General features: G+C 44.4%; 1 protein-coding gene across 1 annotated transcript in view; it reads right to left on the reverse strand.

Annotated features, from left to right (window-relative positions):
* Positions 1 to 7,128: 7,128 nt before the first annotated feature.
* Positions 7,129 to 12,199, reverse strand: part of CAB39 (calcium binding protein 39) — a 59,943-nt gene continuing 54,872 nt past the window's right edge. Inside the window, exons 7-8 of the mRNA XM_010836982.1 lie at positions 10,528 to 10,671; positions 7,129 to 9,713 (exon numbers count right to left, since the gene is read on the reverse strand). Coding sequence (XP_010835284.1) covers positions 9,525 to 9,713; positions 10,528 to 10,671 — 333 coding nt within the window. The 3' untranslated portion in view covers positions 7,129 to 9,524. The remainder of the gene's footprint in view (positions 9,714 to 10,527; positions 10,672 to 12,199) is intronic.

The following is a 12,199-nucleotide window of genomic DNA, read 5'->3' on the forward strand; positions in this document are numbered from 1 at the left end:
AGAAACATAGTTCAATAGCTATTCAGAACTAAAACCCAGAAGGAAAAACAACCAATACAGTATAATAACGCATATATATGGAATTTAGAAAGATGGTAACAATAACCCTGTGTATGAGACAGCAAAAGAGACACTGATGTATAGAACAGTCTTATGGACTCTATGGGAGAGGGAGAGGGTGGGAAGATTTGGGAGAATGGCATTGAAACATGTAAAATATCATGTATGAAACGAGATGCCAGTCCAGGTTCGATGCACGATACTGGATGCTTGGGGCTAGTGCACTGGGACGACCCAGAGGGATGGTATGGGGAGGGAGGAGGGAGGAGGGTTCAGGATGGGGAACACATGTTTACCTGTGGCGGATTCATTTTGATATTTGGCAAAACTAATACAATTATGTAAAGTTTAAAAATAAAATAAAATTTAAAAAAATCAAAAAGAAAAGAAAGGCATTCCTTCCCTCGAGGTGCTTTACTATCGCCTGCTGGAATTAAACAGACCACCCCACCCGGCGGCCATCGGAAGCTGAGCAGCGTGCCCCGGGAAGTGTGCCATCTTGGTAGGCTGGAGCTCTCAGCTGAGCCTTGAGTGAGGGCTGGGCACATAAAGACGTGACAGCCCCCACTGCTGATGTGGAGAAACCCCCGGTCTGAGGTGAGGGAGCAGGTGCATAAAAAGAAACCACAACACCATGATGCCACAGGAGGGACGCACAGGGCCCTGTGGCGCCCTGCACGAGTCTACAGCCCAGCCCAGAACTGTGCCCTCTCTGGGTGGCTGTGCAGACCCTGGCCCCGGGTGCTGGGTTCAGGCCAGACTCAGTCCTTTGGCCCCACAGACCTCTCTGCTGACCACGGCTCAGTGAGCTCCCTGAGACCCACATCCCCGCCACTTCCTGTCCCCTGCCTGCCCTCAGTCTGGAGAGGACCATCTATCTCAAACCCCAGCGCTTGTCAGAACTATTCCTTACTTGCTTGCCCGGGCAGACCTCCTCTCTGCTCTTACCCTGGCCAACCCCAGAAGCTGGGTCATCTACACCTTGGTTTTTGGCAACTGTGGCTGTCACCTGCCCTTTCCTGTTCCTCCTGGTGTGGTCCCGGAGCCGTAGCACCCTGGGAGCTTGTGTTAGAAAAGCAGGAATTTGGGCACTGCCGCAGACAGACTGCACGAGTCTCAGTTTTTAGTCAAGACTTTAGCATCCCCCAGTGGCATGGTCATAGCAGTTTGAGAAGTTCCTCTGAGCCTTGCCTCCTGGTTCCAGGAACCTGTGAGGAGGATGCCAGACAAATGGTCTCTCTTTCTGGGTGTTTGATGTCAACAGTGGGTGTGGGTGAGATCCTGAGACCCCCTTTGCCACCGTTCACTGGGACTCAGTCATCTGCTCTTGATAACTTTGGAGGAAGGCAGGCACTTGGTGGAGGATGTGAAGTGATAGGGCTGAAGAAAACAGATGCTGCCTGCTGAGGCCACTTCTGGCTCTGCTACCGACTGCTGTGTGGCCTTGGCTGAGTGGCTTAACCTCTCTGTGCCTCTGTTTCCTCTTCTATTAAATCAGAATACTAGAGGGTTTATCCATCTGAGTGTTGTGAGGATTGAGTTAGCCCTTGTAAAACCCTTGGTAATTACTGTCAATATTAATGAAGATTGTTGGCAGTTAACAAAGAACCTTGAAAAAATCTGTTAACATGGGGGCTTTAGGAAGACTTAGATGGAGATGGTTAGCAAATGTTTACCTAGTTACCACAAAAATAAATCTATACTTATTCTGTGTTGCATCATTATACAATTGAATTTCTATTTCCTAAGAAGGGAAAAAAGCTTTCTTAGAATTTTAGAAGGCTTGTTATCATCGTTCCAAGGACAATTGACTGGAGACCTTGAAACCAAAGCATTCTGAGGCAGAACAAACAGGATTTGCTGTCGACTGGATGGGAGGAGGTGGGAGACAAGGCAAGGAATCAAGGCTGATTGTTGACTTAAGCAGCCAGAGTCTTAAGCCTGGAGGGTGGGGAGCCTGCCTGAGTTCCGGTTTGGACCTGGGACATCTGGGGTTGCTGTTGGACACCCACATGCAGCAGCAAAGATACTGGATACACCGCTCTGTCCCCTCACATCCTGAAAACCCGAACTCCTTTCCCCTTGCATTTGGCCACACATGCCAAGTGTACACCTCACCCCACCCTACTTTCAGCGGTTTTCAGTTCAGTCACTCAGTCGTGTCCGACTCTTTGTGACCCCATGAACCGCAGCAGACCAGGCCTCCCTCTCCATCACCAACTCCCGAGTCCACCCAAACCCATGACCATTGAGTCGGTGATGCCATCCAACCATCTCATCCTCTGTTGTCCCCTTCTCCTCCTGCCTTCAATCTTTCCCAGCATCTTTTTCAATCTTTCCCAGGGTCTTTTCAAATCAGTCAGCTCTTCGCATCAGGTGTCCAAAGTATTGGAGTTTCAGCTTCAACATCAGTCCTTCCAATGAACACCCAGGACTGATCTCCTTTAGGATGGACTGGTTGGATCTCCTTGCAGTCCAAGGGACTCTCAAGAGTCTTCTCCAACACCCACAGTTCAAAAGCATCAATTCTTCGGTGCTCAGCTTTCTTTATAGTCCAACTCTCACATCCATACATGACCACTGGAAAAACCATAGCCTTGACTACATGGACCTTGCTGAAAAAGTAATGTCTCTGCTTTTTAATACGCTGTCTAGGTTGGTCATAACTTTCCTTCCAAGGAGTTATTTTGTTTCCACCATTTGATGATGAAAAGTTTCAAGCAGAAAACTGAAAAGATTTTACAGGGGAAAATGATATAATGTGGGAGCAGAGTCAAAGCTCCCATGCAGAAAAATTCCAAAATATATATGTAGACGTTTGCTCTTAAGGAGATGGAGCCTAACGCCCACCCCTTGAATGTAGCGTGCTCATAGTGATTCCTTCCGAAGAGGACAGAACTGACAGAGCGAAGATGAAAGAGCAGCTTTACAGAGGGGCAACCTGACAACACTTCCTCAGCAGGAGATCAACATCAGCAGGAACGTTGTCACTGTTCAGTTGCTCAGTCCTGTCCAACTCTTTGTGACCCCATGGATTACAGCACCCCAGGCTTCCCTGTCCTTCACTATCTCCCGGAGCTTGTTCAAACTCACATCCGTTGAGTTGGTGATGCCATCCAATCATCTCATCCTCTGTTGTCCCTTTCTCCTCCTGCCTTCTATCTTTCCCATCATCAGGGTCTTTTCCAGTGAATCAGCTCTTAGCATCAGGTGGCCAAAGTGTTGGAGCTTCAGCTTCAGCATCAGTCTTTCCAATCAATATTCAGGACGGATTGCCTTTAGGATTGACTGATTTGATCTCCTTGCTGTCCAAGGGACTCTCAAGAATCTTCTCCAACACCACAGTTTGAAAGCATCGATTCTTTGGTGCTCAGCTTTCTTTAGGGTCCAACTCTCACATCCATGCCTGACTACTGGAAAAACCATAGTTTTGACTATACAGACCTTTGTCAGCAAAGTAATGTCTCTGCTTTTTAATACACTATGTTTGTCATAGCTGTTTTCCAAGGAGCAAGTGTCTTTTAATTGCACAGCTGTAGTAACCGTCTGTAGTGATTCTGGAACCCAAGAAAGTTTTTCACTGTTTCTGTTGTTTCCCAATGCATTTGCCATACAGTGATGGGACCGAATGCCATGATCTTAGTTTTTTGAATGTTGAGTTTTAAGTCAGCTTTTTCACTCTCCGTTTTCACCTTTGTCAGCAGGAATAGGTCCTGGTGATAGTGTGTGTTCTTGATAAGATGGGATGAGGATGGCATTTTACTTGTGTGGTCTTCCTCCCCTGAACCCACAATCTCATTCAAATTATGAGGAAAACATCAGACAAATGCCACCTATGGGAGAGTCTATGAAATGCCTGACCAGTACTCCTGGAAACTGTTAAAAACAAAGTCTGAGACCCCTCACAACCAAGAGGAGCCTCTGGAGACTTGATGATTAAATGTTACGTCAGATCCTGGATGGGATCCTGGCATAGAAAAAAGGACATTAGGGGAAAATGAAGGATATCTTCTTGATGTGTGTGCTCAGTTGCTTCAGTCGTGTCCAACTCTTTGCGACGCTATGGACTAGCCAGCTAGGCTCCTCTGTCCATGGGATTTCCCAGGCAAGAATACTGGAGTGGGTTGCCACGCCCTCCTCCAGGGTCTCTTCCCAAACCAGGGATCTAACTTGTGTCTCTTGCACTGGCAGGTGGATTCTTTACCCTCTGGGCCACTTATGGACTTTAGTTAATAATAACACATTAGTATCTGTTCATTAATTGTGACAAATGTTCCATACTAATTTGTTAATAGGAGAAACCAGATGTGGGAATTAATGAAACTCTCTGTCCTATCTTTGCATTTTTTTTCTGTAAAAATGTTTCTAAAAAGTAAAGTTTCTTAAAAAACACAACCATATACCCACCATGTAAATTCTATCTTTCACAGTTTACTATCTTTATTACACTTTGCATTTTTATCACAATCTGTTCCACCCTCTTTCTTTTAATACCCTTTCTTGGTTACTTCATCCTTTTTGCTCAAAACAGCACTCAGGAAGCCTGGGACCACCTGGCTCACAACTGCCACAGGGTCTCTGGGTCCCTGCATATTTGTGAGGCTGGATTTGCTCTCTGGATGACCCATTCCCTAGGCTTGTGTGTGCTAAGTCACTTCAGTTGTGTCCAACTCTTTGCGACCCTATGGATTGTAGCTGACCAGGCTCCTCTGTCCACGGGGATTCTCTGGCCAAGAATACTCGAGTGGGTTGCCACATCTTCCTCCAGGGAAACTTCCTGACACAGGAATTGAAACTGTGTCTCTTACATCTGGCAAATGGGTTCTTTACCACCACCTGAGAACAGCTGCTGCAAACAAAGAGCTCTACTGCCACCTGGTGGACCTTTAAAGTGCCAAGTGCAGGAACAGCTGGAGGCCAGATAGGCAAAAGCACCCTTCAGGCTGCCAGCAACTGTGAGCCCAGAGTTGACTCTACCCTAGCCCCTTCCCCACTAAGTCCCATTCCAGTTCTAATTGAGACCTGGACACTTCCTAACTCAGCCACAATTCCCACTTATGCAGTCATTTTGTAAGGTTATATTAATATTATACTTTTCAAGAATAAATTTTTTGGAAGAGAGCAGGAGAGAGAATGAGGGAGAATTGGGAGCTTTCCAGTTTTGCTAGGAGCTGTGACAGCCGTGAAGAACAATTTGGAGCTGTGGGCGCGCCCTGTCCAGCTGTCTCCTCAGGCGGCAGCAGCAGCTCTGGTCCTGATCAGCCTCACTGTGCTGGCCACAGTCTCTCTGTGCAGGAAAGGAAATCACGAAGGGAGCTCCAGAGAGCAGGCAGTGCCACTCTGCTGTCCCAGGCCTCCTTTGAGAAAGGCCCCACACCCAGCTGTCTGCAGGCCTGGCAGCTCCTGCCTCCGGGTTAGAAGGAACACAGAGAGCATGTCTTAGGTGGGGTTTCTTTGGCAGCGCAACTTGGGACCAGGGTTCAAATGCATCTTTTTGTTGTTGTTGTTCCATTGCCAAGTCATGTCTGACTCTTTGAGACCCCGTGGACCGCAGCATGCCAGGCTTCCCTGTCCTTTGCTATCTCCTGGAGTTTGTTCAATTTATGTCCATTGAGTTGGTGATGCTATCCAACCATCTCATCCTCTGTCATCCACTTCTCCTCCTGCCTTCAATCTTTCCAAACATCAGGGTCTTTTCCAGTGAGTCAGCTCTTCACATCAGGTGGCCAAAGTACTGGAGCTTCAGCATCAGTCCTTCCAATGAACACCCAGGACTGATCTCCTTTAGGATGGACTGGTTGGATCTCTTTGCAGTCCAAGGGACTCTCAAGAATCTTCTTCAGCACCACAGTTCGAAGGCATCAATTCTTCAGTGCTCAGCCTTCTTTATGGTCTAACTCTCACATGTGTCCATGACTACTGGGAAAACCATAGCTTTTACTGGGACTTAAGCCCAGGACACCTCGCTAAAGAGTGATGTCGCTGCTCATCAGGAGGCAAGGGGGCACACGCAGGTGACTCCAGGGTAGCCTACCTGAGGCTCGGTTCTAGGACCAGCAGGGAGAACGTGGAGGCTCTGGTGGGGAGTCTCACCTAGTCCTTCATGGCTTTAGTTCTCCGCTGGGAGGAGGGTCACGGCAAGTGTGGGGAGGACACAGGAGTGGCCAGTGCTGGCCTTGAGGCCTCTTGAGAGGTGTGCACGGTGGTGACTCACGCCTCCAACGGCTCCAGCTTCCAAGAACCAGTGAGCGTTGTGTGAGCCTTTGCATCCAGTTTGCTCGATCCTCACACGAGGAAGGTGGCCTGGTGACTTCAGCTGTGGATGTGGGGGCGGGGGCTGCGGGAGGAGACCCGAGTCCAGGCCTCGGTGTGGACAAGCCTGCTGCAGCTCCCTGCTCACCCTCTGGAGGACGGGCAGCGTCGCCTGGTCCCAACATCATCTTTGGAGAAGCAAGATAGACCTGTGGAGCTCAACTACCTCCTACAAGAGATTGTAACGAGCAGAACATCATTATTCAGATTTCAGAGAGGCATTTTTGGGAAGAGTGTGTGTGTGGGAGACTGGAGACGCCATCTGCTGACAAGGGTTACGGGGAACCTTGAGGATGGGGCTGGGCACCACGTGGCAGCAGGTGGCCTGGAGGACCGACCTCCTGAGGGGCCCGCTGAACCCTGTGCTTTCAGAGTGCTTGCAGCTTCTTTGTGACTTCACTCCGGTTACTTCTAAGGAGTCCTGCCGAGTGCTCAGTTTTATCTTAGTGTATTGATAATGAAGGGTCACAGAACCAGAGAGAGGATCTTCGGTCTGAGAAGTGAGGCGAGTAAAAGGCTTAATACTTAACTGTGAAAGGAAGGACCAGGGAGCTATATATGACCCAAGTGAAAACCACATTTTGGACACCAAAAATAGAACCTCAAATGGGGAAAAAAAGACTTTGAGGCTTGTGTATTAACTGTTCCCAGCTACAGTTGGTGACACAGTTTGTGCTAGTGTATCTCCTGACGGGGTTGTTAACAGTGATACAAACGCAACTATCTAAAGACATGTAAACTAAACAACTGACAATGTTGTTTCTCCAAAATTTTATTTTAATTTAAATTACAGGGCCAGCCAGATATTCTGATAAGAAATTTACTTTTCCTCAAGAGAAAGGAAATGCTTCCAAGGCATTGTTAACAACTGTATACATCTCCACCTTTTTTTTTTAAGGGTTAAAAATCACATTGAGTAACTGACTTAGGTAAAATTAAACCTTTATAACACAAAAAGAAACCACTTCCGGTATAATAGTTTTGGTAACATGAATATATTAAATGATCAGAATTTCAAAAGCACTTTTTGAGTGTTTTCACATTTTGTTTAAAAACAACAAAAAACCAAAAGTCTTAACTATCCCCAGATTCTAATGCGAGAATAACACATCCATGTTTTCTTTGACACGCTGCACCCCTCACTGTCTTCCACACAAAGGCTTTAGTGCTACAACAGCATCACCAGAGAGGAAGCTGCTGCTTCGAGTTCTAAGATCCAGCGTGGCAAGGAAACCTCTCTTCCATGTGGTGTAATGAATGCTTGCACCCTGAATCCAGACACCCAGCACTGGACCACGCGAATCAGAACGATGCATCACAGCCAACTCTGCCTTCCTAAACATCTTGGATAGTTTAACTTCAAGGAGTTTGGATTGCTTTCTTTAGTTCCAACAGAAAAAACATGGATTATTTTACATAGATTTTGGTAAAGACAGGCTCAGGAAAACCAATTATAAATGTAGACCACCATTTCAATTAAACAGAATAAAATACATCTGTATTTTCTGGGGCTTTTTTCCTAAATGGTGCTCCTGGAAGGAGATTTTAAAGCCTGCTGAAACATCAGCTGGGAGTCTCATTTTACTGGCTGATAAGTAATTCAATTAGTAAGAGAGGCTAGCAAAGAATAATTATATAAATTTCTTAATCAGCTACAGCCATGCTGAATTCGAACCGGCAAACTCTGATTTGTAAGTTGTTAGTTGTGATCGTCATGTCACTAAGATGGCCAGATACCATTCTAATAATTTTACATAGATATATTCTAGGAGACGTTGTTCTGCCGTGGCCACAGTAACAAAAAAGTGGTGCAAAATCAGTTACTTTATAAATACTGATAATTTGCAGCATTAAGGAACAGGACATTAAAAAAAATAAATTTCCCCGTAGGACACCTATGACTAGGAACTCTTCTTTTCCTAAGAGAAGCCAAAGTTTTAATTATTCAGTTTCACAACTATTGTACTGGATTACTTACTCTAAGAAAGAAAAGGTGCTCTAAAGAGGTCTCCCCCCACACAAAGAATCAGCATTAATTTAGCATAATCCATATCATTCGTAGATCTGGAGAACTCTTGACTCATTTTAAATGAATAAGGCCAATATTATGCGGGAAAAAGTGTAGCTGAGTTCCAGGTCTGTACTGTAGTCTACTGATGGCACCCCATTAGACAACTGAATACAAAGGACTGGTTTACTTTGTTTTCTTTTAATGCTGTGATACTTAAATGTTAAATCAGCATTTTCAGGTGATCTGAAGTATTTCAATTACATATGAGCATTCATTTTTTGCAAAAACTCAATATTAGGTAATAGTTACATACTAATACAATAACATTCCTCTGCTGTACAAATTAAATCATTTAAAAGAAATGAGCATTCTAAGAATTATATACAAAAGAAACCTGTAAGCACTGTTGAAATGAAATGCGAGGTGTCGTTGCTAGCTCTACTGTTTTAAAATACCTTCAAAAAGTAAAATTAACAAATACCTTTCAACATATCCAGGTTTACAAGTCTCAAGAAAATCAAATGTCAAAAAATTCTAGAAAGCTGTGAAAAGCATATATACATTTTCCTTATGACCTTATGAAGCTTCACACTTTTGAGAAGTTGCTAAGTTTCAGTATCAATTTATTCGTGTGTCAACTTTATCCACTCAAGGAGCTCCCATCTCGGATACAGTCCCCTAGGATTTAAAATAAAGCTCTGCACGATCTTCCATGAGTGAAGGCATACAATCTTACCCAGAATCCATGCTCAGATCTTTAACAAAGATAAGCGCAAGCAGGCAGGTTTACTCTGATCAGACCAACGCCCTCTCCCCTCACACACTGTCACCTACGCATTTGCCTTCAAGGGGCCTGCCACATTCAGGACTTCTACAGCGAACGCAGTCTTTAAATTCTGAAATGACACAAAGATCAAGAGAAAGTCCACGTGTGCTCTAGTGTGCAAGAAAGCAGCAGCTACGTTCTCCAACTTGGACTAAAAAAACAAACAAAAAAAAATCAAAAAAGGTAAAATGAAAACCGTTCACTTAACAGCAGATTAGCAGTAATGTTCCTCATGAATCGATAACAGTGCCTGATGCTGAATAGCTAACAGCAGACGCTGAACTTGGATTTAATATTTTCGATGTTTATTGGAAATCAGGCTTCTTGCTGAGCTGGTCTCTTCAAATCCCTGATCTGTTTGACTAAATACGTCTTCTCGTCATTGAACTGCTCATCCTCGGTCCTGTCATTCTGGAACTTGCTGAGGAACTCTATGAGCTTGGCTTGGTTCTTGAGGAGGATGTCAAGGATGGGCTGTGTCTTGTTGGGGTTGGCTACGAACACCTGCACAGGGAGAGATCAATGTCAACTACAGGACAGGGCGCGACACGGAGATGCTGCAGAGTACATGTGGCCACACCCACTGCTCCCCCGGGGCACGGGCTGAAGTCAGGATTACTCATTCGGGGTGTCTGCTTTGGAAGACCTTATTTTTACAATTAAAAAAGGAGGGAAGAAGTGCATGTTTAAGCACAAAAAGGACTGACATGTTCACTCATGCTCTGTAGTTTGTATTAAATACAGACTTTGATTTTAGAATAAAATGGGCAGAAGTTAGTTCTGGGCACAGGAAGTCAGAATGAATTTCAAGAACAAAAATCTCCATGGAAAGCATTAAGAAATGCATTACCCTTTACTTTGGGATTAGTAATCTTCCATGCCAAAGACCACCTGATGCGAAGAACTGACTCACTGGAAAAGACCCTGATGCTGGCAAAGACTGAAGGCGGGAGGAGAAGGGGACAACAGAAGATGAGATGGCTGGATGGTATCACTGACATGAGTTTGAGCAAGCTCTGGGAGTTGGTGATGGACAGGGAAGCCTGATGTGCTGCATGGTCACAAAGAATCAGACACAACTGAGTGACTGAACTGAACTGATGCCAAAGATAGGTGACACTCCTCTACAAATCAACTTTTCTTATTCCCAAATACAAATGCCCTGTTTCTGGGTCCATTTTTGTTAAAATGTTGTACCACACAACTGTGAAAATGAACTGAATGGAACTGTGTCACTCAGATTACCAAAATGAAGCTAATAAAATAAGTAACTTGCAAATAAAATGGGATGAACAACTAGTGTTTATGGTTTTAGTACCTTAAAAACGTGGAAGGCCTCAAACTGGATATTACGGCTTTTGTCTCGTAGAAGGTTCATCATTAATTTGAGGTTCTCAGGTTTACTGATGTATTTTGTCATAATCGTGAAGTTGTGTCTGTCTAGTAGCAATTCACCGAGAAGCTGAGAAAACAAACAATTTATCCGTTTATTCCACAATTATCACTTAAGATTTGAAATAAAATCAAAGTTTTAAAAACAGTTCATTAAATAATATTATTAAGCATAGAATATTAATAGGCAGGCACTCAAAAGATGGATGAACTGAATTATGACCTGAAAGCTAATGAACGGTTCCTGTTTGCTACTTGGACACCTCCTTTTTCTTCTGGGGTTTAAACCTATGGTGGGTCTTGACACTGCTCCCTGAAGAAAACCAAATTCAAGTCACATGTGGCTCAGAATCTGAGACTTATCAGGATCTATTCTTTAAATATGCATTTGTGTTATCTCAGTAAAAAGAAACCATCAAAGAAAGTGGTCAGAAGATAAGTTACTGGATAACTATAAACATTAATCTAATCACACTAGGACCACAGCCTTGTCTAACTTAATGAAACTAAGCCATGCCCGTGGGGCAACCCAAGACAGGCGGGTCATGGTGGAGAGATTTGACAGAATGTGGTCCACTGGAGAAGGGAATGGCAAACCACTTCAGTATTCTTGCCTTGAGAACCCCATGAACAGTATGAAAAGGCAAAATGATAGGATACTGAAAGAGAAACTCCCCAGGTCAGTAGGTGCTCAATATGCTACTGGAGATCAGTGGAGAAATAACTCCAGAAAGAATGAAGGGATGGAGCCAAAGCAAAAACAATACCCAGCTGTGGATGTGACTGGTCATAGAAGCAAGGTCCGATGCTGTAAAGAGCAATATTGCATAGGAACCTGGAATGTCAGGTCCATGAATCAAGGCAAATTGGAAGTGGTCAAACAAGAGATGGCAAGAGTGAATGTCGACATTCTAGGAATCAGCGAACTGAAATGGACTGGAATGGGTGAATTTAACTCAGATGACCATTATATCTACTACTGTGGGCAGGAATCCCTCAGAAGAAATGGAGTGGCCATCATGGTCAACAAAAGAGTCCGAAATGCAGTACTTGGATGCAATCTCAAAAACGACAGAATGATCTCTGTTCATTTCCAAGGCAAACCATTCAATATCACAGTAATCCAAGCCTATGCCCCAACCAGTAACGCTGAAGAAGCTGAAGTTGAACGGTTCTATGAAGACCTACAAAACCTTTTAGAACTAACACCCAGAAAAGATGTCCTTTTCATTATAGGGGACTGGAATGCAAAAGTAGGAAGTCAAGAAACACCTGGAGTAACAGGCAAATTTGGCCTTGGAATACGGAATGAAGCAGGGCAAAGACTAATAGAGTTTTGCCAAGAAAATGCACTGGTCATAACAAACACCCTCTTCCAACAACACAAGAGAAGACTCTATACATGGACATCAGCAGATGGTCTACACCAAAATCAGATTGATTATATTCTTTGCAGCCAAAGATGGAGAAGCTCTATACAGTCAGCAAAAACAAGACCAGGAGCTGACTGTGGCTCAGACCATGAACTCCTTATTGCCAAATTCAGACTTAAATTGAAGAAAGTAGGGAAAACCACTAGACCATTCAGGTATGACCCT

This window comes from Bison bison, unplaced genomic scaffold (genome assembly GCF_000754665.1).
Source record: "Bison bison bison isolate TAMUID 2011002044 unplaced genomic scaffold, Bison_UMD1.0 scf7180017864068, whole genome shotgun sequence".
Classification (NCBI taxonomy): Eukaryota; Metazoa; Chordata; class Mammalia; order Artiodactyla; family Bovidae; genus Bison; species Bison bison.